This window comes from Rhinolophus hipposideros (genome assembly GCF_964194185.1).
Source record: "Rhinolophus hipposideros genome assembly, chromosome: 13".
Taxonomy (NCBI): domain Eukaryota; kingdom Metazoa; phylum Chordata; class Mammalia; order Chiroptera; family Rhinolophidae; genus Rhinolophus; species Rhinolophus hipposideros.
This window is the reverse complement of record NC_138059.1, coordinates 4,821,621-4,848,693: the sequence shown is the minus strand read 5'-3', so window position 1 is coordinate 4,848,693 and position 27,073 is coordinate 4,821,621. Positions and strand designations below refer to the sequence as shown.

Genomic DNA, 27,073 nt, shown 5'->3' with positions numbered 1-27,073 from the left:
CCAGTCTTTGTTATCCAGGTACACTAATGCTAGAGTGATCTTTCCCAAACACAAACCTAAATGTGCAACTCCCCTCTTTAAAACAATGAAATGCTTTTTAGTGCCCTTAATTTTGAACATTTCTTGTTGTATTTAAAATGACTTAAGGCTTTGCATGATTTGACCTTGGCTTTCCCTCCACTTTGAAGCCCCCATCCCCACCTCAGATTGTTTTTAAAATTCAACCATGTAGCACTCCTTTCTTTTTCCCCAGAGACACCATTTCTTTGGTCTTATTATATGCTTTTCCCTCTGTCTGGAATACTTTGCTGTCCCTCCTCTAGTTATTCACTCATCCTTAGATGACACTTCTCGTACAGACATTTCTTGTACTCCCCACAGCTGAGTTAGATGACTTTCCTGTTTGAACATTTAGACCTAAACTTTCCTTTCATTACAAAACATCACACTTTTATTTATTCATTACACATCTTTCTTGACTCACGCAGAAAGATGGGGTATTAAGGAAAGGGGAGGACTCAAAGATAACTTCCAAAGTTTCTCAGTTGGGTATTTGGATGAGAGGATGCATTCACTTTTGTAAATGTTGACTTCCGTTCCTTGTGTCGTTAGCCAAATAGAAATGTACAGAAGTAATGTGACCACATGGTTCTTGATTCCAGGCAGTCTGTCGTGGTGTGTGTGTCTTCTTCCTTTGTGAGATTGTGAGTTTTTGGTTATAGAGACCATGGCTGGCTCCTCTCTTTTTTCTGTTACTGGGCACATCATAGATGTTCAGTAACTACTAACTGAGTTGTAAATAGCAATGCCCATATATCTGTTATATGGTATTTTAATTTTATTATAAATGTTGCACTTGGAAAAATCATGCCTGGGGAAAGGAGTTATGGCTGATTATAGAACATTTTAGTTTTGGGGGAAAAATACTGTTGTTTTTTCTCCTTTTTACAATAATTTATCGATACGTTTCTGTTTTAACAGACTCAAATCTTGTTTTACGAATTCAACTATTGTCATAACCCTTTTTATTTCTATTAAAAGAGTTTGCTTCTTGTTCTAAATACTTTTGTATTTTTGACATGAGGTGAGTTACGCCATCTTCCGTCTTCTCTGTAGGACTATAATGACGAAATCAGGCAAGCACAGCTCCAGGAATTAACATATTTGAATGGTGGTTCAGAAAATGCAGATGTACCGGTTGTCCGAGGGAAATCCACCTTACGTACAAGAGGTGTACCAACCCAAACAATAACCAGGTAGGCGTAATTAATTGACTTATTTTGTTGTTAGACTAGGATACCGTGACAACAATTTTAATGTTTCCTTGATTTATAGTCAGGCAGCTCTATCAGTGTATTAGTGGTTTTCTTTAATCACCTCTTCCATCCTTCCTAATCTAATCCGTACCACTCTTCCAGTTTTTATTTACAATCTTAATGATCTTTTAAAATTAAATTAGATTTTATCTTCTCCCTGCCTATAATCCTTCAGTATAAGGTAATCATTTATAGTTTCCTTTGCAGCTAGAAGAAAACCCACACTTCCTGACACATACTTCCGCCACCTGGCACTGTCTACCCCTTTCTGACTTTCTACCTTGCCATTTTCAGCACTCCAGCCAGCCTGGTCCAAAGGCTTTCTGTCCTTAAACAGGCAGAGCCCATTTCTTCCCGCATCCTCTGCAGTCACTCTTCCTTCTCCTGGGAATGCCTTGTCTCTAGTCATCTAGCTAAGTGGTACCCTCTCAGCCCTGCTTTCTCAGGACACACGGGCACCTTTCCTGACGGCTGTAGAGAGCAGCCATCTGCTAATCCAGGACTGGTCCACGACACCCAGTCTTCATTACTTTGTAACACTCATCAAACTGAGTTTACCTTTGTTATTTGTTCACGTTTTCACTGGTTTCTCCTCATTATAAACTCATGAAGGTCCTCGTACGCATCCCCAATACCTGGCATGTAGGAATCACTCAGTAAAAAACTGTTGAGTGAATGCTGTACAAGAGCAAATCTTTGAGGCTCTTTCTGATCAAGTGTTGACCATTTACGGTATTTTTTGTTAATGTAGTTCTTGTCTGTCTCATGATTGAATTAGCTTTGTGGTCACAAGGATGTCACCACTTTGGAATTTCCCAGGGGAACAAGTTATTCCTGGAATCTTCACGAATGTCCCCCACTGTTACCCTTTCAGGATACCTTTCTGCTAACACTAAATCCTGCATAATAACCTCAATAGCCTCAACCGTAATAGCCTCAATAAAATCTTTTCAGTTTCAAATGAGAGAACTAAACTTAGACTTTTTTTTTTTTTTTTTAAATTTAGGAGACGAGGGCATTTCTATCCTTCCAGTCTGCCCTGTGTAGTGCTTCCAGACAGCACTGCTGTGACTCGTTGTCTCCCTAACTCCTTCCACAGGCCCCGGCAGAGAGGGAATTAGGGAAGCAACAGATGTGGACTTGAGGCCACTCCAGGAAACACACGTTTTGTTTCGTTTTGTTTCTCTCAGTAGGTCTTCCCCTCATGCATTGCCTGCTACTCTGATCTGGGCCAGACAGTTTTGAACCCTCAAGAGTTTTGAACCCTCAAGGGAGCACAGACAGTTGTGCTCCCTTCAAAACAGCTGGCTCCTTCTGTGTCATTTGTCCCCTGGCCTTTCTCTGGCCCTTTCTCCCATGTACCAGGTCATCCTCTGTCCCTGAGTTTGACACCAGAAACAGCGGGAAGAAAAGTGAACATAGCAGATGAAATCTGCCTTTCGAAGTAGTAAATAAATGCGTCTTCACAAGAATTGGGTGCTGAATGTGGTGATTTTGTTTTAGCTTAGGACGTTAGGCCGGCCCGCTCACTCAAGGCCTTTTACCAGCTTTCATCCAACTGGGGGCATTTTTAGCTACAGTTTCTTTACGTAGTTTGTCTGCCCCTTTCTCGCTTCTCTTTCTTGGACTGCTATCCCACATGTTGGATCTTATGATTGCAATGACCACATTGTGCCAAGGTGCTGGGGTGCTGTAGCAAACTGACAGGGTTGCCCCGAGACAGGTTCACATTTCATGGGACTTGCAGGAACTGTCAGTGGGAGGTAGTCATTGATAGTTTCAACATTAGATTGTGCCCTGCTGATTTTCATGACGTCGCATGTTTCTGAAACTGGTATTTCAGCTTGTGCTGTGAGAGACAATGCATAGCCACAGTTAACTTTGCCTGTTGGGCACTACATGGGAGAACATGGGACCCCAACACCCTCCTTTCCTCCTCCACATTGATTTGCACGTGCTACTTACTCTCTTTGAAATGCATAATGAATGATAAAATAGATGCCAGCGGTTGTTTCTGGGACTGAAATATTTTCCTTCAGAGTGTGTGAAGTTATGAGAAATGTTATCAGGAAGACTGAATAGTTAGTATATGGACCATAAATACAGAGGGGGCCAAAAAAATGTATACACATTTTAAGAAAGGAAAACTGTATTAAAATTGTCATACTCAATATATACCGATAACAAAAGATGAATACAAGGCATGTTTGACTTCTGCAATGACAAGAGGTGCTCACAGTGGTTTCCATCAGCGTCCAGACACTTCTGATGATGGCGAACTACTGCTTGAGCAACGCTGACTGAAGTGTTAAATCTCTTAAAATATGTATGTATTTGGCACCCCTGATGTTTCACACAGCTATATTGAAAGATCTTTTTTTTATTATTATTAAGGTAAAGGTGGATATAGGAGAACGATAACATATTTCTTCTCCTACTAGACAAATTTTCAATTAAAAGCATTTTATTAGGATGCTATTTAAATTGTGTGACTCCCTCCCAGACTTACCTTCTCAGCACGTTCTACCTCCTAAACCATCAGAACCGTCGGCCTCCTGTGCTTTTCTCATTCTGTGTCAGCGGCACGTGCCTTTCCTGAAAACCTAGGTGCTGATACCTGGCACATACGTCCCACGCCGCGGGCAGAATACTGGAAGGCTTCCCTGGGAAATGAGCTTCTCTGCTTTTCTTGCCTTGAGGTCCCCAGTCCTCAGCATCCAGTTGCTCTTTACCCAGTGCTCTTGGATGATGTATTAGTGAGCGGCCACATTGGAGTCGGTTAAGGGAAGACAAAAGGAGAAAAATATGTGGTTTGTTTTAAAAGCACCTTAATAGGTTTTAGGAAGACAACAACCGAGGCAAATAATGTTGCAGTTGGTGTGAGAGCTTCTGACTGGAACTTGTAATTTAAATGCCAGTCAGGGATGGACAAATAAGAGAAGCACTTAGACGTACAATGTCAAGTGCAGCATAAAGCTGGACAGATGTACCAGGCCCTTCTGTAGACTGCAGTGCCAGCGAGGGGAAAGTTTTTGACACCGGCATGCCAGCCGATGTCTTCCTCGGCTAATATTAGACAAGACCTACCAATAAGCTGAGACAGATGCAGTGGGACTCTCTCCCCACCACACCCTGGGATTTCAGAAGTTTGAATATTTTGTTTCCTCTTGAAAAATCCATCAGCCTATTTCTGATGTTAAGTCATTTAATATCACACATTTTCCTTGAGCTCATTCTGTGACAGGAATTGAAGTTGCAGAGGTGCGCAAGTCATTGATCGTCCTGACATCAGGGAGTTTTAGAGGGAAATTCAGAGAAATCAGTAATTATGATGGAATGGTTTAAATAGGGGACGAAGGGTATGAGAAGAAAGTGAAACGGAAATAGAAACATGTGTGCAAATAGATGTGAGTGGGGTCCGTGGGTATCAACAGGCTTAGGATGAAGGTGAGAAATGATGCCAGAGGGAGGTCATCACAGGTAGAGAGGCTCAACCGCAGAAAGGGGGGGGCTGTGTATGGCTTGAAATTAGGGTATGACACGGTGGCAACATCAGAGGGTCTAGAGTCAGCCTGGCTCTGACTGTATGGCCTTAGGGAACTTCCCTCCTAAGCCACAGTTTCCTCATGTATTACACAGAGATAGAAAATTGAACTCATCCAAACTCTACTTACTTTTTTTAATGTCGCATTTCAAGTCCAAACAGTGACATGATTCATCTACAGATTACTCAGAGTGATCCTACACTCAAAGTTGAATTCTTATAGCAGATACTAGATCAGTCCCTCGATATAGGACCTTATGCCAAACACACGTCTCTCTTAAACTCCTTTGTTATCAGTTTCATTGTTATCAGAGAGGAAGACTTGTGCTTCACAGTCCCTAAAGGAAGAAATAGGGCTGATAGTTAGATTGAGAAAGGTTTTGCTGTTTTTGTTTTTGAATAAAAAAAAAAAGTAAAAGCATGCTATCAGCTAGAACCATAAGTCCATGACGATTGAAAGTTCACTGGATGAAGAGAAGTCTCTTGCGCTTTATAAGAGGTTGTCCTTTCTCGCACACTGTCTTATAGTGTCAACAGTTTCACTACTCACTACTTTGTAAATTGTTAGAGAGAAAACAAATTGCCTTGGATCTATTTTATACTCTGTGTAGTGTAAACAGTTGCTCACTAATTTAAAAAAAAATTACACTGAATATTGGATGGTTCCAAGAATAAAGAAAAGAGATAAGCAACAGGTTGCATAGCAGGTCTGTAACCTCTGGGTCTAAACCACCAGCAGCAGCACTTGAGAGCTTGTTGGAAATGCAGCATCTCAGTCTCCCGCTGCACACACACACCTTCTGACTCAGACTCAGCCCCATACAAGGTCCCCAAATGGTGAGGATACACACGGAAGTGTGAGAAGCACTGCCCTAGAACCACATTTCACATGTAGGTCCCTACAGGTGCTGGGAGCAGGAGCTGCCAGAGACATCTGTTCCGAAGTTTCGGGCTTCATCCACTCGGACAGTTTCTTACATGTGTTCTGAGGGATTTGCCTTTTCCTTTTGTCGAGCCTCTCATTCACCTGTCAGCCTCTGGCAAAAAAAAAGTCTCAAAATGATGAAGCTTCACTCTCTGAAAAACACAAAGATGAAGAAAAGTTGTCAGATGCATTAGGGATTCTCTAGGGAAAATAAATGACCCCTCAGGCTGTTATTGCCTCAGACGCAGACCTCACATCGATCCCAGTATACGTGTACTCTTACTCTACGAGACTGCGTTGCTGGTGCTAAATGTATGAAATACATATAAATGTGCTGTTGCTACATGTATAACATGAGGACTGATGTGAGCTGTCAGTCCCATGAGGACCTTCTGTCTGCTGTCTGTCCTCATTCTTCAGCAAGCAGCCGAAAGGAAGGTATCAGGACAGCATCGAAGAAGTCTACATAATAATGACCACATGCCTAGTGCCTGTTCTACGTTACGTGTGTGTATATCCTGCGTGCAAACCTCACAACTATTTTGCAAGGGCTAGATTCCATTAGCCCCATTTTACAGCCACAGTAACATTGCTGATTAACACCATCCCCGTGGAATTTCAAACACTTGAAAATGAATTGTCAAAGGAGCTTTTATAGGTAAGTGTCAGGAGCTATCTATACGACTTGTCTAAAATTCTATAGCAGATACCTTAGTATGATTCCATCGAGCACATAATCTAACAATGTGGAGGATGATGGAAGGAATTGTGGGCTTCTTGAATATATAAATGTGTCTCTCTCAATTTGATGAAACACATAAGTTTATACATTCAAAGGACTTATTGACTATTTTGTGGCGCGTGTAGCACCTTGGATGGCCCCAATGGGCTCTAGATAAGGAAGCAGGGGCCCTAATGAGTTTGAATATACATAAGATCAACTGAAATGTCACAGATGAGTTAGATGCACTCTCAGTGGAAACGACTTTATTCCTCTAATCACATTGAAGAGTTTTCTACATACATACTGGAGGTTAAAAGGATGAATAAGACAGTACAGTTCAGAGTGATGGACATTTGTATAAATTGTTGATTTGCATTGAGAAGGAAATGTGAGAAACACTTGATATACCCTACGTCATTTTTTTCCTTCACAATAACACTAAGAAGTGGGTTCTATATCCCACTTCACAACTGAGAAGACTGGCTTGGAAAGTTCAGACTTTTAATTAGTTTGAATGTTGACAGGAAGGCAGAAGTTAAGCTGTAGGCACAGCCAGGAATTGAATTCAGATCTGACCCCAGTGTTCTTGGTTTTGACCACCATGCTTTTTGTACCAGTTTTTATGGGCTTGCATGAAAAAAAACAACACAAAAAACTTAATCTGTAATACTCCTAAAAGGAATAAAACAAGTTATCTAAGGGTGAAAGTCTTATTAGATTTTGCTTCTTTTTGATGATCTTGACAGTTTTGAGAAGTGCTAGTCAGTTTTTTTAATAAGATGTCCGTCATTTGGGATTTCTCTCATTTGGGATTTCTCTTAATATTTTTATCATGATTAGCTTGAGGTTATGTGTTTGAGGAACTCAAAATGTCATTTTCATCACATGATATCCACATCATATTATCTACATGACTCATCACTGTTGCTATTACCTTGGTAGCCTGACTAGGGTCAGTATTTGTCAGGTTTCACCGCTGTAAAGTTACTTCCCCACCCAGGATGGAATGTCTACATACACTCTTTGGAAGATTTTTCTCTTCTCTCCCATTTATTAATTCGCTCATTTATATGTATCAGGATGGGCTCATGGATATATATTTTCTGTGTTGGGTTAAAATCCGATACGAATTGTTCAGAGTGTTTCAGCTTTGGTCATTGGGAGTTCTTTCTGTGGCCACGTTACTCAATTCATATGCCCCCATAATTTGTTTTTAAGTTTTTTGAGTACTTTCCTATTTTCTGGCACTACAAGTTGCTCCAGTACTATCTTGTATGTTTTCTACTCTATGCCTAGAATCAGCCATTTCTCCAAGGAACCCTGGTTCCTCCTGTTGGGGAACAGTGTTAGAAACCGAGACCTGAGTCCTAGTTCTGCTTGTTACTCCTGGCGTGTTCTGGCTTCGAGGCCCCCTCCTTTAATGGAGCAAAGACATATATGGATATGAATGTACACTAACCCATGTATAACCACATGTCTATGCATATTTCTAGGTTTAACCATCTGTAACTATAGTAAACTAATCATGAGTTCGTATTGATGTCTCTAGTTCCATCCATCACCATATTGATTATTCTGGCTTCTTCCCCTTGCTTATCAATAACCTTCACTCCAACATGGGAGGTGTGGCTCCCACCAACCGCCATCCATTGGTGATTCAGTAGCAGTCTACACGTGTAGTGCTGTCAGAATCGTTCACTTGCACCCACACCCCTCTCTATGGGAAATACCAGTATCAACTAGAACAATGCTTACATATGGGTGTGTTGGCCTTTAGTCTTACAAACTTCACTTATCCCTAAATTTACTTACTTTTCCTCCCAACTCCTTCAGTAAAGTTGTTTTATACATTTTTTAATGTAGTTGAAATGTTTTGTCACATTTAGCATTTCATCCTAAGAGACCTCAATTTCCTAAACAATGTATATTTTTTTAGTTTGCGTACATTCAAGTTCACTCTTTGTGTTTTAAAAATTCTGTGGGTTTTGACAAATACTGTTTGTAATGTAGCCATCATTTCAATTTTGTCACCCTAAAATATTCCTACTGCTTCATCTATTCAACATTCCCTTCTCTCCTGAACTTGTGTCAATCACAGTTGTTTTTTTTTTTTTAACACATCTGTCGTTTTTTTTTTTTTCTTATATGTCGTGCAATCGGGGTTACACAATTTGTAGCCTTTTCAGACCAGCTTCTTTCACTTAGAAGCATGCGTTTAGATTTATCCACATCGTTTTGTGGATTGTTGACCCATTTCTTTTTATTGCTGAGTAATATTCCGTTGTATGGATGTCCCCAGCTTGCTTGTCCATTCACCAATGGAAGGATTACTTTAGCTGCTATTAAAGCTGCTGTAAACATTTATGTGCAGGTTTTTGAGTGGAAGTAAGTTTTGAAATCATTGGTTAAATACCTAGGAATACAGTTGCTGGATTTTATGGTAAGACCATGTTCAGCTCTGTAAGAAACTGCCAAACAGTTTCAGAAGTGGCTGTGCAATTTTGCATATCTACTGGCAATGAATGAGAATACCTATTTCTCCACCTATTTCTTCTATTGATTGGTATATTTTGTTAGTTTTGATTTTAGTCATTCTAATAAGTATGTTTTAATTTGCATTTCCCTAGTGACAAATGATGTCGAGCATCTTCTCATTTGATTATTTGCCACTTCTGTGTCTTCTTTGGTGCCCTGTCTGTTCAAATCTGTTGCCCGTTTTTAATTAGGTTTATTTTATTATTGAGTTTTAAAAGTTCTTTGTATGTTTTGGATAGAAGTCTTTTTATCACATAACGTGTTTTGCAAATATGTTCTCCCTTTTTGTGACATGTCTCTTTATCTCTTGCATCTCTTAACAGTGTCCTTCTCAGTGTAGAAGTCTTTAATTTTAAATAAAATCCAACTTTTCAAGGTCATGTAGATTTCTCTTATATTTTCTTCTATAAATTTTATAATTTACATTTAGGTCTAAAATCCATTTTTGAGTTAATTTTTGTGAAAGATGTAAGTTCTATGTCTAGGTTCTTCTTATCTCTCTTCCTTTTTTTTTTTTTTTTTTTGCATACGGATATCATTTATTCCAGCTTCGTCTGTTGCAAAGACTATCATTTCTCCATTGAATCGTCTTTGCTCCTTTGTCAGAGATCACTTGACTGTATTTCTGTGGATCAATTTCTGGGCTCTCTGTTTTGTTCCATTGATCTGTGTGTCCAGTCTTTTACTAGGGCTCACTGCCTTGATTACTGTATCTTTAAAGTAAGTCTCAAAGCCAGATGTTCTGCGTTCTCCAACATTTTTCTTCTTCACTATTGTATTGTCTCTACTGGGTCTTTTACCTTTCTGTGTATTCTTTAGACTACGTTTGTCCATCTATAAAACGGCTTGCTGGGATTTTGATTTGGGTTGCATTGAGTCTGTACATCAAGTTTGATAGAATTGGCCACTTAATATTGACACTTAAAACCATGAGCCTGGAATATTTCTCCTTTGTTTATTTAATCAGTTTTGCACTTTTTTTTTTTTTACATAGAGTTTCTGTACATATTTTTTTAGATTTGTACCAAAACATTTCTGTAGTTGTTTCAGTAAAAGTTATTGTATGTGTTCTTTGAAAAGACTTTATTTTTTTTAGAGAAATTTTAGGTTCACACCAAAATTGAGAGGAAGGTACAGAGATTTCCCATGAACCCCGTGCCCCCACACATGCACAGGAACGTATGAAACACTTCACAAATTTGCATGTCATCCTGCAGCAGAGACCATGCTAATCTGTGTATCACTCTAATTTTAGTATATGTGCTGCCAAACTCAGTAGTAGTCTCGTGTTTTAATTTCAAATTCCAATTGTTCATTGCTATTATATAGGAAAGCAGTTGACTTGTTAACTTTGTAGTCTAAGACCTTGCTTTCTGTGCTTATTCTAGAATGTTTTGTTCGTTGTTTTGTTATGGTCGATTTTTTGGGAAGTTTTACATAGAAATGATGTCATCTGCAAACAAAAGTTTTTCTTCCTCCATGATCTTTTTTTATTTCCTTTTCTTGTCTTATTGAATTTGGTAGAACTTCCAGTACAATTCGGATAGAAGTAGTAAGAGTAATCAGCCTTGCCTCATCTTCAGTCTTAAGGGGAAAACATTCGGTTTCTCACCATTCAGGATGATATTAGCTGTTGGTGTTCTTATTTTTGTAGATGTTCTTTTTCAACTTGGTGAGATTTCCCTCTATTTCTAGTTTGCTGAGAGTTATCAGGAATGGTTTTGAATTTGTCGGATGCTTTTTCTCCGCTGTATGATCATATTATTTTTCTTCTTATGCCTTGTTGATGTGGTGGATCACGTTGATTCTCTAATGTTGAAATCTGAAGTAAGCCGCATTTGGTCATGGCATGTAATTGTTTAAACATGGATGGATTCAATGTGCTACTATTTTTGAAGAGTTCTTGCATCTGTGTTTATGAGACATGTTGATTAATAGTTCTTCTTAAAAATTTAATAATATCGTCATCTACCATGGTTATTAGGGGTCCTGGTCCTTGGTGTCCCTTGGACCACAGGTCTCATCCTGTGGAGGCCAGAGGGCAGCTATGCCAATTCCATGGCGCCCTCCACATGGCGCTCTGTGCCGCTCAATCCCTTGGCAAGCTGTGACTCCCAAAGGGAGACTTAGAAAAAAAAAAGATCTTGGGAGACATCCCCTATAACAGGTGTCCATCAGGGGTCAAGGCCAAGCCAAGGCCATCACATCTGTCCTCCCCGCTGGCCCAGGCGAATCCCAATTCGGGACTAGTAATGTAGAAATAATTTTCAGGAGGCTCTTCCAATGACCAGCCTCACAGAATGAGTTAGGAAGTGATCCCTCTAATTGTATTGTCTAGAAGAAATTCTGGAGACCGGATATCATTTCTTCCTGTAACATTCAACAGAATTCCCCAGTGAAGCCATTTTGGCCCAGTGCTTTCTTTTTCGGAAGATTATTAATTATTGACTACCTTTCTTTTATAAACGTATTTATTCAGATAACTTAATTCTCCTTGTGTGAGATTTGGTCATTTGTGTATTTCAAAGACTTAGTCCAGTTCATCTAAGTTAACAAATTTGTGAGTCTAGAGCTGTTCATCATCTTCCTTCATTATCCTCTAATGTCCTTGAGATCAGTAGTGATGACCCCTCTTTCGTTTGATTTTTCTTTTCTTTTGTAGCCTGCCTAAAGGTTTATCAACTTTATTGCTATTTTCAGAGAACCAGCTTTTAGTTTGTTAATTTTCTCTTGTTTTTGAAAATTGACTTTTTTGCTGTGTATCTGCTCTCCTGATTAAACTAAAGAAGAGGGAGATAACTGATATGTAGGCAGCATGTTATCTGCTGCAGCTGACCTTATTTAGAGGACATTGTCCACGGGAGATGGATCAGGCTGAGCCTTTGTTCTCTGGTATAGCTGCCTTTTCTGCCCTCATTTTTTCATAGGACTTGTGCATTTTCTTAAGCTTTTTTCTTAACTTGAGCCATTCTTGATAGAGCTGCCTGCTTCCTTCCTCTCTGTCTTGGAGTCTGTTTTATGTTAGAAATACATGGATAGAAAACATTTTATTCATTTAAATTAAGAATGCTGTTTTCCATTACTGGATCATAGATCTGTCCTGTAAAATGTATTTGGTTCTCTCACGGAGTAGTGGCGTGTAGTTTGGCTCCTGGCTGTGCCAGCTATGTGTTCTCAGACAGTTTTAAGATCGCTCTTGTTCCTCAGTTTCCTTGTTCATAGACAAGCAAAATAAGGCCCACTTCATTGCGTTGGAGTGAAAGTTGGACGTGACCTGGCATGGCACCTTCCAAGGTGTCGTAGCTTCCTACTCTGTGTCCTAGCCAGGAACTCATCTTGGGGCTTCTCTGATGTGACCATACTTATCGCTGCTGGACTAGCTGCCTAAATGACTTCACTTTTTTTTTTTTTTTTTTTGGTGGATACCTATTTCTTCTTTTGCTTTAGTTTTTACTTTGTGTATGGGTTTCTTCTTGTTTTTTTTTATAGATATATGGAACATTTATTTTTCTGAGGTATAAACGCATGTGAACAATGGAGTGTTAGAAAAGATGATGAATATCGCTAATTTGACCCTCTTGCTTGCAGGGGAAGGGGAGGAGTCACAGCCCGGCCAATTGGAGTTGGGGTACCAAGAGGGACGCCAACATCCAGGGGCGTGCTTTCCACCCGAGGGCCAGTGAGTCGGGGAAGAGGACTTCTTACTCCCAGAGCAAGAGGAGTCCCCCCAACTGGATACCGACCTCCACCGCCACCCCCAACACCAGAGGCCTATGGAGATTATGTAAGTGAAGGTACCAGGCATCGACTTTGGTGATCTGATTGACTCAATCCAGATATACCACTGGATGTTGTAACCAAGTATCCGTTCTTACTTTGCTTTAGTTCCTGAATCCACCTTAGTTTCAGCAGCCTTTATTGAGTACTAAATAAGCACCTGGCACTAGAGGTACAAAAAATGAAAAAGAAATAGCCTCTTTCATCAAATAGCTTAAATCTAAGATATAAAAGATGAATTTGGACGATAGGAAGGTTCAAGATTAGGATCAAGGAGACATGTTATTCCGCCCTTATAGGATTTTAATGTAACGTTCTTTCGTACTCCCTTCAGGTTGCCTGTTAGTAATTCAATCATTTAAACAATAATTGCCTACCTATACCAAGCTATTTTTACCCTGAAGTGTTTTTTCCTCTCAAGCTCTGCTGCTGAATATGGATTCTTAGTGGAAAATCTTTTCAGTGAAGAAAACAAAAAGTTCACAATCTTTAAAAATGAATGCAAATCAGCTTTTCATTTTACCATTCAATAATTCTTTGATATGGCTCATAGACTTACTTAACATAAGAGAAAGGAAATATAACAGTGAACACTGAGTGGGGGTGGGTTGAGGAGAAAAGGGATTTTTTAATAAGAGTACAACCCACCTCAGATTCTTACTAGTTTCCCATAAAGGAAGAACATTAATATCGGATAGATGTTTTGTGTTAGTAATTGAAAGTATTGAAGAAAGAGGACATGACTTTTATCAAAGAAAGGGAAGCAGTGACAGGGCTAAAATGCAGGAACCAATAGTTTTTCATGTTTTACTTCAGTGAAGGTCTCTGGCTAGGTGCTTAGCACATCTCTGCACAGTATTCAGACGGTTTCAGACATCACCTGGGCCTCAGATGGCCTCTTCTGCTTCACCTGCAGCCACTGGGAAAATCAAAGTCCTTGTCCTGGACAAACTGAGCTCTTTGTAAGTCCTTGATTCTGCTGTGTCCTCTCAGGCTTCCAGACCTTTGGTCATGCTGCTTTCTCTGCCTACTGTGCTCTTCTCTCTTCATCTGACTCTCTCCTATGCGTCCTTCTCAACTGAGGTCAGCTTTCACTGGGAAATTCAGGGGAGATAAGAGCTGACCTATTGAGGATTGCAACAGTCACTGCATCTCTCTCTCCCCCACCTAGACTGTGACCTCTGGAAGGACGAGGATGGATAGCTTTGATCTCTTTAGTCTTGGCAGAGAGTGCATACTGGGAGCTCAGTGAATTGTACTTAACAAATCTCATAATAACTCACTTTCATCATTTTGCTATACAGTTGGGGAAGGATGTGCCCTCTAGCTCTTCTCTTGCATTCCTTACAGTTGGAGGTGTTTCTATGTACTAATGTTGGTACCAAACGGACAATAGTAGTCATGCTTTAAGCTCTTCCACAAATGCCGGGTCTCATAATACTAGCAGGGCTGGGAAGCAACGGAAATGTTGCTGGATTCCTGTTCGGCAGGCCCAGTGTCTGTTTACTTCCACCCCATCGTACTTGGAATTCTCTTACGTTTGGATTAATGAAGACATGGCTGGATGATATCACCATAATTATCAGAAAGGGGATGTGGGTGGCATGGATCGAGGCCATTCTATGCCATAAATAGGGTCTGATCAGGCCATTTAACTTCCGTGGCTTCGTATCCACCTATTTCAGAAAGAGCTGTTTATTGCCTTCTTTCCATGCATTCCTTTATCTTTCCACTCAACAAAGACTGATTGAATTCCCACCATGCGAACATGACACACATGTTCTCTTTCTCAGTGTGTATGTTTTAGTGAGGCTAGCATGCAGTTAGATGAACACAAAAAATTCTTGAAAGGTTAAAGTCCGGGAAGTAAAGGAAATTCAAGGCACTTGGGTTTTCTATTTGTAGCTCTGATTTTTATTGATAAACGATGGGAAAGGCATTCAAACAACTGATTCACAAGTATTGTGTTGAGTTAATTTACTCCCCTTTCCGCCCGTTGCAGCGGGTGGTGGATGGCGGGCTTGGGGAAGGCCTGTGTCCTTCCTGGAGCAGACAGGTTTGAAAGCTCTGAAGGAGAAAGGCAGCCTTCATTATGTGAGTCCCACGCTCACACCTGGCGCTCTGCCAGGTGCTACTCATCACTGTGGCCGCAGTTCCAACACACGTCAGCACTTCTGCCTCTTCAGCGTTGCCTTCAAACAAAGATGGCCGCATTTACCGACTTCATTTTACTTTGGCAGCAGTGTGGCGGTTTCATCAACTAGAACAGCAACGCTCGCACGCGCAAAACGATTACCTGCTTTCTGCGTGTGCTTTAGGTGGGATAGTCAGGATGCTGTCGTGGGTACATCGTTCCTATCCCCAAGCTGAAGTACTTACTGTCATGAAGAGTTTAGATCACAGGTGCTATAATTTTCCCTCTTAATTTTGTATGTGATATGTCTGGGAACATTTATTAAAATTAATAGCGGAGAACAGGGATTTTCCCGGCTTGGCCGAGCATTTTGTCAGCCCTCTCCACAGTTACAGGGAAGGCCTCAGTAGTTCAACACTGCCTAACAAACCTTGATGGCAGCTGGTAGGAGGAGGAGACAAGCCCCCTCACCCTCCTCAGCTATTCACCATCAGTAGCTCTGCCTCTCAGGTAGGCGCTTTTGACCTCACCTGCCTCCACTGACCCCAATTGAATTGAATTTCCTACTTCTGGCCCCTCTAACACAGCTTTGCAGTCTCTGGCGTAGCCCCAGTCACTGACCATTGGTCCTAACTGTTTGGAATCCTGAAGATTACTCTGCCTAGGAAGGGGAAACCCAGGCTTTTAAAAAAGGATTTACTTGTTTGCTTGTTTCTAGGATTTTTCATCAGGCGGTTGCTCTATAAGATAGCTAACTTAGAAAGCCTAGGATCCTAAACTCACAAAATGGATGTCCACTCATGTGACAAGTGGGAAAGTTAACATTGGTCTTCTTAAAATATACTGAAATAATTATTCCATTGAACTGGAATAATCATAAATTAGATTCTAAACTCTGTGAGAGTAGGGACACCCCCTCCCCGTTCACCTTTATATTAGCACCTAGCATACTTTGTGGTACAGAGTAGGTCTTTGGTAAATATTTGCTGAGTGAATGAACGAATGCGCTCACGTAACATTAATGAATAACTTAATTATTAGCGTGTATCTGTGCAGTGCAATCATTAGTTATGATTGCATTAGTATATATCTGGTTCTTAGATTAGAAACTTCTAGGGAAAAGCACTGTGTCTCCTCATGCTTCTCTAGCCACTGGCATCGTGGTTGGCACATTGTAAACATCTAGTGAATGTTTCCTGGACTGGACCTCCCTGCACAGAGACCTGGTCAGTTTTCCTGGTGAAGGTCACCTGGCATCTTTTCCAAGCCGTCATTACTAGAACCGTCCGGTGGGAAGAAGTAGGATAGTTGGCATTTGAAAAAATGTCTTCCCTTAGTTAGCCTTGCCTGCTAGCGCTCCGAGGGCCGTTTCAGGTTGTTACAGAGATCAAAGACTGATCCTGTGCAGCTCCCGAAGGACACAGAGAAACCGACTGTCAATCTCATCTCAGTGTACGAGTGAACTTTTGAGAAGGACGTGCTATTGCATGAGAAGCTCGTCTCCACAAGGCCCTCCCCTCTATGTTACGTCACATTCTCCCAGTCACATGGTGCAACAGGTATCATGATCCTAGTCATGAGCTGAGGGCTGGGGAAGTCAGTGTCTTGCCTAAAGTCTCATGGGTGATGAAGAAGGAGCAGACAGGAGATTCAAAATTCCAGGCCTGTGTTCTCTCTTGAACAAACAGTGCTTTATTAAAAACAGCAAAATCCCCAGTGCTCTGCTGGCTGGGATGATAAGCTCTCTCTCCTTGGAGAGAACGCAGCAGGTATTGCCCTCGTCAGGAGCGCTGGCAGGTAGCAGTGCCCTGCGTTAAATAACCTCTCCGGTCCCTGGCGATTCAGTAATTCTCTGCTTTCAAGCTACCTTCTGTGGGTAAGTGGAAATTGAGGACGGTGAAGAAGAAGGGGATGAGGTTAAGATTTAAACAATATAATAAACAGAGCACTAATATCACATTTATTGGCAAAAATAAAAATAGTATTTTCACTATTTTAAGGATTTCAGGGCATCTCTATCTTTTAAAAAGACTTGTCATTCCTTTGGAACTCAGAAATGTAATTTTTAAAGATCTTGAAATACATTCATAGTGATAAAGGTTTTATTTCTGTAGAAGTTGTTTGGTTATATAGAACCAATTCGATTTACTTTTCATTTTAGCTTTCCTTTAACATTTAGTACCTGAGGCCATTATTTCCAGAATGAGAAATGAAAAGAAATCACATCAGTTGCCTATTTAAACAAAAAAAATGGGATAAATCCTATTCTTTTTAATCCTGCCACAACTCCTGCTTTTTTTGAGAAAGTAACATATTTCAGTCCTTGAGGTACTCAATATTCTTCAGATTGTGTGTATTAAAATGAAAGTATTCTAATATAGTTTTAGGCCCAAGAATAAAATTAATGGTATACATTAAAATTATTTTTAGTAAATAGTTGTTGTATGTCCATTGTAAGAATGTGCTTTATTAGCTCAAGTGAGAAAGCCTGATAATTTGCAGGTATTTTCTTGTCAAAACGTGCCTATTGAAATTTGGCTAATTTTTTTCGAGGTGAGTTGTAAAGGTATGTGATCATTTATGACGCCATCTGAGCCAGCTGTCTTCCTCGAGTCACTGTCGCACAATAGTCTCTGTGTGTTTGTTGTGGAGAAGAACACCGGTTAGTAAATGAATCTTTTTTCATTCTGAGAAGATCGTTATTACAAAGGTACATATGACATAAGCAGTAGCTATTTGAGTAGAATAGGCTAACCCTTGGTGAGACCAACTCATTCTTTCCATAAATTCTTATCTTTTAAGAATAACTAAGAAAACAAAGCAATTCAGCATGATGAGCTTCCTTCCAAAAATGAAAAGAGATAGTGATATGTTTTCAATCATTTGAGTATAAATCGGGACCTTTTCCATTTTTAACTTAGAAAAATTAGACATAATTACAGTACTTTTCATTTCTTTTTTGAGAACAAGAAGTACCTCTTTCCCAAAATGACATCGATTCATTACTTTATGAACAAATAATTAAGTAACTGACAAATTAGTCCATGTAACCCAGGCTGCAGTCAATGAGAGCACTTTAACAATTCAAAATGTTGGTGTAATTACACAGAAAGACATGTTTGATGCTTCCTGGCAGAGCCCAATTTACATATGAATTTCAAAAGTAAAACCGTATTTGATAAATTGCTTTCGACTCCACACACAAAAAGCCCATGCAATCTGAATAGATGCATGCTCCTCAAACACTCAGTATAGTAGTTTTATTTGCTATCTTTGAAAAATCGTGTTCGTTTTCATCATTTCACCTAACATATGTTAATAACTATGAGATCTAAATCTCTGTCTGAGCCCTCTGGAATCACCTTCCTGTGTTCATCTCTCCCTAAATGCCCTGCAGGCCTGTGAAAGCTGTGGATCAGGCTGGCGCAGAGGGTCTCATTCTCTCCCTTAAGGTGAATGGGACTGCCACATCCCAGGTTCCAGGGTCTCATTCATTCATCTTCATTCCATGTATTCAAACAGTAGCCCACATCTTCTCACTGTTTCATAAGTAAGTTGCATCTCCACTTCAGCTGCATTGTACCTGCATTAGTTATGATGCTGGTCCTCAGGAAACATTCTCACCAGCCTCCCAGTGTTCAAGTTGTGAGCTCTGATCATATCCTCATAGCTCCTGGACTTGTCACGATTTGCAGTTATTTGTCTGTACATTTATTTGTTTTCGTGTCTGACGCCTCCCTAACTTTAAATCTGTGTTTACTTATATTCCTACCACCTAACATACAGTAGTCATTTAATAAGTACTGGTTGTTTAGATGGATGGATGGATGGATGGATGGATGGATGGATGGGCGGGCAGACATACAGAAAATTGCCATAGCTTACTTAGTCAGACTTCTACTTTTAGTCTGACTTTAGTCCCAGTTCCTTCCCTTAAATAGTGTATTATTCACATTCTGGTGTCTAATGTCTGATAATGCTACTATCCCCACCGCCTTGAGCCCCAGAACAGAAGAACTCAGTGTGGACTTTTAGAAGGATCTCAGTCTCTTCAGGGTAAAGCTGAGATTCTTCTACATGACATCGGAAGATCTTCATGACTGTTTTGCTATCTCATGAGCCTCCGTCCCCACACTTTATCACTTTACATTCCATCAGCACCGATTGCAGTTCCTTAAACACACCAGGGAGTGAACCCCGTGTCCCTTTGTACGTGCTGTTGCTTCTCTTCAAATGCCTTTGTTGTTCTGTCCATGCCGGTTCTTTCTACCATCGATCCTTTCAGTGGGAAGCCCTCCTGGCCTGAATCATGGCTAGTCGCATCTTTGGCACATTTGGCACCTACCTCTACGTCCACTGACTTGTCTTGGTCCCCAATGGACTGTGGATTCCTTTAGGGCAGGAACTATGTCTTTTTTTTTTTTACTTAATTCTTAGTTTTCCCAGCGCCTCTCACAGGGCCTGACATTTTGGAGATACTAAATAAACATGCGGAGGGGGGGCCTAACTACTTCTGTCCTTCCATGTTTCATGTGCACTGTTGTTAACGGTATTGAAATAATATTAGGTATCTTCAGCCAAGTTTCGCAGACATAATATGGCTCATTTAGGGACCTAATAAATATGAAAGGCAATACAAATTAGTAAAGAGAGTGTTATTCTTAGAGGCGTAATACTTGGTTTCTAATCCCACTTCTTGTCAGTATCACCACCTATTTCTTTTTTGTGTAAATTATTTAACCTGTTTGGGCCTTAATTTCTAAATGAGCAACATGGAGATGATGGCACTTTACCTGACACATCAGTGGGTTAGACAATATGTTGTCCTAGTCTCATTTCCAACTTGAAAATTTGATAGTGGATTGAGGTTTTCTGAAACTTACTCAGTTTTCCCTATCAGCCTAAAAATGATTTTTCTAATAAGAAACTTTATTTTCATCAAGTTGAAACCTTGATATTAAAAAGAAAGTCACAGAATAAATAAAACAAACATTTTAATGAGAGGAAACAAGCTAAAATGATTGGCTGTGAATCTTTTGAATTCTAACAAGTTTTGAAAACTTTTAAAAATGCTATTTTTAAAAAAATGCTCACTTACTATTCAAGATGTGTGAACTAAAATTGTCTTAGAAATTCTAATCATATTATTTTCTAACTCATTTAATTATGACTGCATCAGCCATCTATTCATAGGAGTATTTACCAGTCACTAATATCCCTTGATGTCATAATGTTGTGTAATGATTCTAAGCTTTTGAGGCTGAGCTGATCCCCTAATCACCTTTAAATCACCTTTAAATAAGTACAAGTGTTAGGGCATTCTAGATGAAGTCATAAAAGTTCATCAGAATATGAAAGCTTTCTCAGTTACAACAGGTCTTCGAATAATGTTTTTTTGTTCAAGGTCATTTCATTTTAATGTTCATGAGAAGGAAAAAGAAAAATCTGTCCAGAGCCACTGTCTGTGGGATGTGCACATCCTCCCTACATTAGGTGGGTTTTCCTGCAGTGCTCGAATTTCCCCATCATACCCCAAAGAAGTGCACGTGAGCTGAATTGTGTCTACATGTTCCCGGTCTGAGTGTGTGTAGGTGTATGACCCCTGCGATGGAAGGGCTTCCTGTCCAGGATGGGAGCCCACCTTGCACGCTGAGCTGCCAGGTCAGGCACCGTCCACCGTGACCTTGAACTGGAATGAGGGGAATGGAAACGCATTCTCTTACTTGTTTTTATTAATCTTCCTTAAATGTATGCAGAGCTCAAATTTATTTCAGTGTTGACTTTTAGAAGTGTTTTGAGTCTTTCTTTAGAAGTTTGGCGGTGCTTTGTGACCTAAAAATTTGTGACCTGGGGACTTCCTCACAGACACTTTTCTCAGCTCTTTACACAGATCTCTTACAACTTGGAAGTAACACCATGAGATCAGTACACGTTTCGGAGTCACAGGGCTGACTAAGGCAGAGCTAGCGTTCATAGCCCGGATCCCATGGATCTGGCTCCAGGACCCATGTTTTTAACCAAGACCCAGTGTTACAAGGACAAGTCAGTTTCAGCGAATTCAAAACCCTGTATTTGCAAACGGAGAAACTGACAAATGAATGGGAAAAATTATTTAATCACTTCAGACATAGAGGCCGCTATACAAACTTAGAGCAAGAGGCACATGATTAAGGATGACTGGTTTTACCAATCCTTCTGCAACTACTGTAGGGTATTTCCTCATAGGACAGCTACCATGGCTTAACTTAATCCAGGTTTGAAGAGTCAAAAAGATAATTTAGAACAGGAGCAGAAATCTAAGCCTTGGGTTCTGCATGTCTTTTCTGCCTGTTCTCCTGCATCATGGCTCAGTAAAGCTACAACACATGAAACTTGCCTTAAAAGCAATGCTACTGTTGCCCTAAGTGGTATCCTCGTCTGTAACATGGCAGTACAGGGACCACCACTTCCTCCTTTGGCATAAGAATGAACTCTTCTGAAATTCTGACAACTAGGAACATCAGGGATGGCCTTTAGGGAAAACCAAATATGTTTTTTAAATGGACGTGCAATTCTTCAATCTAGATGTCGCTTAAAGATTCAATGAAGTCATACTTCTCCTTTTGAGAGTTCACCTGAAGTTTTAATTACATGACGAGTTTGGGGATTTAGTGCAGATAAGGGCTGTACTGATGGCAGAATTTCCCAACACAGCAACTACTGGCATAATTTTTTGACAGTTAACTAATCTCTAAACCGCTTCAATTATCTTGTTTTCCATAGTGAGAAATTAAATTAAAACAGAGTACAGATTGTGAAAAGGTTATTTATGAAAACGCATTTTCAATATGAATTGAAAAGCCTAGGGACACCTTTTTATTTTAGATAAAAAGATGAAGGTTCTATAATTTTTTACATCCATTTTTACCAGAAGCAAAAATAAGTGCCGTGTGCAATTTACTTGAAATGTCTATCAGGCGCTTCACAAGTCATTCTCTTCTCTAAATGCTTGAAAGATTGACCTACTTTAGAAATGTAAAACTTGAGGAAATAATTTCAGATTTTAAATTTATGAATATGGAGTTTTTCTGTGTGTGTGTGTGTGTGTGTGTGTGTGTGTGTGTGTGTGTCCCTTCTCCTTACTTTAAACAAAGTAACCAAGCAAAGTGGTTTATTACGGGAGTGGAGGTCTCTGAGTCTGTGTCATTAAGGCTGGGGAAGCAAACTGCCTTCCTAATTAGGCCTGCCCAGGCAAGGTGGCTGAGCCAGGTGGTTGTGTCTGAGCCAAAGTGACAGACATGTCATATCCCTCAGGCGAATGAGCCTAAGGCAGGGAGGGGAACTTGAGAACCGATGGGTTCATTCTCTCTTATAATGGATTTCCTACAAGAACCTGCCGTCTTATTTTTTGGCGTTTTCCTCGAGCATTTAATGAGCATTCAGAGAACTCAGCCATTGCCTTCAAACAGATCAGAGCCTAGAAAAGAATACTCACCGTCCCCACTTTGGGTCCTTCCATAATCCCCTGTGGATTTCAGGTGGTCATTCTCTGGATCTGGGTGCACATAGCCTATTTAGGGGACTTATCTTAGTGCGATCTGATCACTCCTTCATTTGTCTTGTTTCCCATGACATTTGAAATTATTGACGATAGGGGCCATGCCTTTTTATCCACAGGGTCCAGCATCTAATAAGTAACCAATGTTTGATTTCTTGATATGGACACAAAACACAAGTACTATTCAGAGTAAGAACACCTGCAATTGACTTATATGCAGAATAACCAGGAAGGACGAAGGCTAAGTGCTTGATGGGATGTGGAAAGACTTTCTAGAGGACACAGTGTCTAAACCAAACAGGGGAGGGGCCTAGCGGACTCAGGCAGGAGGAGCTGGAAGGTTCTCTGTGGAGCCTGCAGTGAAATGTACAGGCGTTGACACAGGGGCGGTGTTCGTGTGTGCAGGGGCGGCCGGAGGAGGTTCGCGGGTGGTGTGTCATTGACACGGCGTATTATCATCTTTATACTTTTATTTTGATTCTATTTGCTTTGCTTGTAGGTAGAATAGAGTGTGAGGTACATAACAGGACATGGCATCTTGACAGATACTTGAGGTCGGGGCTAAAGCAGTACCAGGCTGGGTGAGGACGCTGGCCGTCAGGCCATGTCCTCACAGTGTGGCGTTATCCTGGGGAGTCCACTACACTGCAGGGCCTGATTCTCAGGTGTGTAGGGACAAGCGACATGTCACACTGGTTGCAAGCAAAGTCAGGAGCCAGGCTGACTGGTTTCAGATCCTCGCTGTGCTTTTAGTTGCTGTGTGACCTTAGATAAGTTGCTTAACTGTTCTTTGCCTCAGCTCCTAACCTGTAAATGGAAATAATTAGGGTTTATCACGTGAGTTTGTTATAAACTTTAGATAAATTAGCATATGGAAAGTATTTTAAAAAAATAGTGCCTGGCATGTAAAAAGTGACACAGAAGTATGTTAATAGTTGGCTCAGAAGCCTGACTCTGCACCTAAAAACCACAGTAGTTAATACCGGTATTTGCCGACCATGGAAATGCAGACATTGCAGTTTAGACAGTTTTAAGAATGTATCACATTCTACAAAAGACAAAAGCCTGAGTAGCTCTCATGTTTCTCTGGCCTAATAACATGAAAGTGTTAAATGGACTAGATCTTTAAATAAAATGAAACTGTCTTTATTGGGCAAGAACTGTGCCAGACGACAGCTTTCGTACATTGTTTCGCTTAATGCGCTCACAACCATTGGAAATAGTAGCCAGATGTGGATTATAATTCCCATTGGCATATTATCAAATGGAGGTTCAAGGAGGTTAGGTGACTTCCCCAAAGCCACACACACAGCTGCTAAGAGGCAGAGCTGGAATTTGAACGCAGGCGCCAGAATCCAAAGACTGACACAAATATATTCGTCACAGCCATCAGTAAACACCTGGGGGTGTGATTTGATTGTTGAATTAATGATGTTTTATTTAAGTGCTTATGGGAATGATTCTTATTTAGAATGATCAGTAATACTGTGGTTTTGTCTTTAATTAGAAAATAACTTGTGATGTGTTCGTGTCCTTGGTGATGAACTTGACAAAGATGTTATTACTCCAAACTCCAGTCAAAAATGAATTTCTCCAAAGCCTGTTTTTAGCTAATCTCTTTGTTTTATAAACTCAAAACAATCATTCTAAAACTAGATTTAAGTAAGCTTTTAACACAGTGTTATATATGAAAACTTTTTGCATTTTGAAATGACCAGATAGCACCCTAATTAAAGTGAGGTGTTTATGTAGGGTAACTGTCTCTTTTTAAAAGGACCTAAAACTGAAACATTATTTTGTAAAATCACTGTCTTTTGTAAATTCTTCTGTTTGTTTAAAGTGGTTCTTCCCAGCTTAAATGGTATGCTTGATTTTACTTGTCACAGAAATAGAATTAAATAGGTCATGCTGCTTCCTTTATTCTGGAAAATCTCTTCTTTTCAAAACAAGATTTCTTTGGTATTTGGTCATGTGTCGGTTGGAGCTTGTAGGTCGGGAATGGGCAATGAAGACTCTACCTGTGTTAGAATGGTTCCCCTTACTGAAGCCCTGGTGTCTTCCAAGTGTCCAGGTCACCTTGTCACTTAAATTCCATTTAGACATCTTCTTTATCAAAGACCAAAAACTCAGAGGTGTAGCGTGATGAATCAGCAAGTCTTTTTTAACGAGGCAGGAATGGGTATTAATATACATTTATTTCTTGTTCATCTTTGTTCATTGTTTTTAACAATGTTGCTCTGGCTTTCAGAAACAGAATGTACAGGGTTCTAAAGGGAAATTTCTTGCTGAGGGCAGGGAACGTAAGACGGATGAGTAATGTTTGACAGAAGAATTCAGGTGAGGTCTCATTATCAAAATGTGTACTGTTTTAATAAATACCGCATTTTATTCTACGATGTCTCATTGATTAGCATTCATCTTAAAGAAGCTATGCTCTGTTTCCTGCCGCTTATTCTTTAATTAGTTCTGTCATTCATTCATGCATTCATCCATTCAGCAAACATTACTGCATGCCTCCTATGTGCCAGGCATTGAGCATCCAAGAGGGCAAGGCCTGGTCCCACCCTTAGGGACCTGGCAGACCAGTGGGAGAGAAAGCAGGTGGGGAAGTAACTGCAGACACCGTGGATGTAAGTTATCAGTTGTTACGGAAGCTCAAAGGAGGGCGTGACGTTGAGCCTGAAGTCTTCTGGTGAAGACCTAAAAGGTGAGGTCACGGGGAACAGCATGTGTGGAGAAATTCCAGCCTGCATCAGAAGCTGCTTCACGGCCGCTAGCAGGGTGCGGAAGCATGTGATGCAGTGTCCCCGGTACCTTGCAAAGGGCGAGACTGAGAGGTTTGGGGCTGTGCTCTTATCCCCTAGGAACCCAGAGAGGAGTGGAGAGCAGAGGTGTGCAAGCAGGGAAGCAAGGGGCTCAGAAGTGCACTTTAGTGGATAACTGGGGAGGAAACTCCCATGAGGAGCTAGTAAGAAGCCAGGGGAGTGAGTCAGGGGAGGGTGCTAGTCTGGCTGAGAATGTCGGAGTGATTGTAATGCGCTCACGTTGGGACTGTAGAGGAAGGGCGGGTATGACAGAGATTGAGGAGATAAAAGATAGAGACGTACTGTCCACGCAGAAGGACAGTGGCCGGCGAAGCTGGCGGCATTGGTGGTGCAGACAAAAGTGCCTTCAGAGGTTGGTGTAGGAACGGTTTCTTAGCATTTTATTAGCGACGTGTATCTCCACCACCTTTAAAACAGGTACAGGATCCTGTCTTAAAAGTGCAACAGAGGGGATAACGACATCTTTGTAGGGCATTTTGATAACATAAGGGAGGCCTGTCAGGCTTCTTCCACGGGAAACTGAGCAGGTTGCTTAGAATGAACCAGTTTCTACTGCCCAGTCTCCTCACGTGGGGTCCTCTGAGGAATGGCCGTGGAGGTGTCTAGATGAGCTACCCACACTCAGGGCTTGTAGGGAGCAGCGCGTGACCTGAAATAATCGTTGCATTTGAGGCACAGGACACAGGGCAGAAAAGCGAGGCCGGCATGTACCCTGGGGCTATGTCACAAAGTAGAATTCTCTGGGAGAAAATATAGAAATGTGAGAGAACACCCAGAGATTTCAAGTGTGAAGAAAATCGTTCAACGTCTCCGCCCCGCTGGTAGTGAGGTGGTGAGCTCGTATCCCGGGTTCTGGCAAACCCGCATCCTAAGCTCCGCTCTGTGCTTGCACTGTCTCTAGCTTCCTCTTCTGTACTAGGCTTAGGAGTCCACTCAAATAACGCAGTGACTATGTTTGTCAAGTTTCTTCTCTAGCCACAGGAAAATCGAAAGAGAAATTTCATAATGTCAAATTATGTGAAGAAGAAAAACAAATAACCAGTAGTTGGGAACACTGGCAGATAAGAACGTTAAGGGGGAAAAAACAAAAGAGAGCTGCAAAACCCCAGATCACTGGCCCTCAGCCAGAAAAGCCTTGTGGTCAGAGGCCCTTACCCAGCTTTGCCACTCTCTACCCTTCATGTTAACCATCTGTTGAGTCCCTTACTAGTTAACCTCCCCCATTGTTCTCGGCCAATACCCTCTTCTCCTACCTGGAAATAAAATAGCAGATGATCAACAAGAAATTCCTCCTAGAAACTTATACATGTATTCGCAGTCACACTCCTCTTTTCCTCCTTTTCTCCTGTTGCAATTTTCCTCTTCCATATATTCTTCAAGTGCTGCCCATTGAACAAATAATGCTTGTGATAAGAAGGGGTACACCCCCAAAGCCAAATCCAACTGTGAAATCATCGTGAAAGAAATCCTGTGAGAATTGCAAATTCAGTCTTTTAAAATCTTTAATGTAAAAATATGGAAGTCAATAATTCAGTAACCTAACCAACTTGAAAATTCAAATTGCTAGCATTGTAACATCTGACAGAATAATTGAGAAAGGGATGAGTGACATATCTAAGTAGAGTTAAAATAGTATAGTACTTAAAAACATTTCAGTTATTTCAGAAAATTTCAGTCATTTACAATTTTGATTCCTTTAAATAAGCATAGAACTAGGATTCTTCACTTGGTAACTTCGTAAAGCCACATTCTTTTC

At 40.7% G+C, this 27,073-nt stretch overlaps 1 protein-coding gene across 5 annotated transcripts in view; it reads left to right on the top strand.

Annotated features, from left to right (window-relative positions):
* KHDRBS3 (KH RNA binding domain containing, signal transduction associated 3) overlaps positions 1-27,073 on the top strand; it is a 153,565-nt gene that overhangs the window by 75,562 nt on the left and 50,930 nt on the right. For all 5 annotated transcript variants that reach the window (XM_081071118.1, XM_081071117.1, XM_081071115.1 and 2 more), the window contains exons 5-6: positions 1,117-1,256; positions 12,633-12,828. In XM_081071118.1, coding sequence (XP_080927244.1) covers positions 1,117-1,256; positions 12,633-12,828 — 336 coding nt within the window. The remainder of the gene's footprint in view (positions 1-1,116; positions 1,257-12,632; positions 12,829-27,073) is intronic.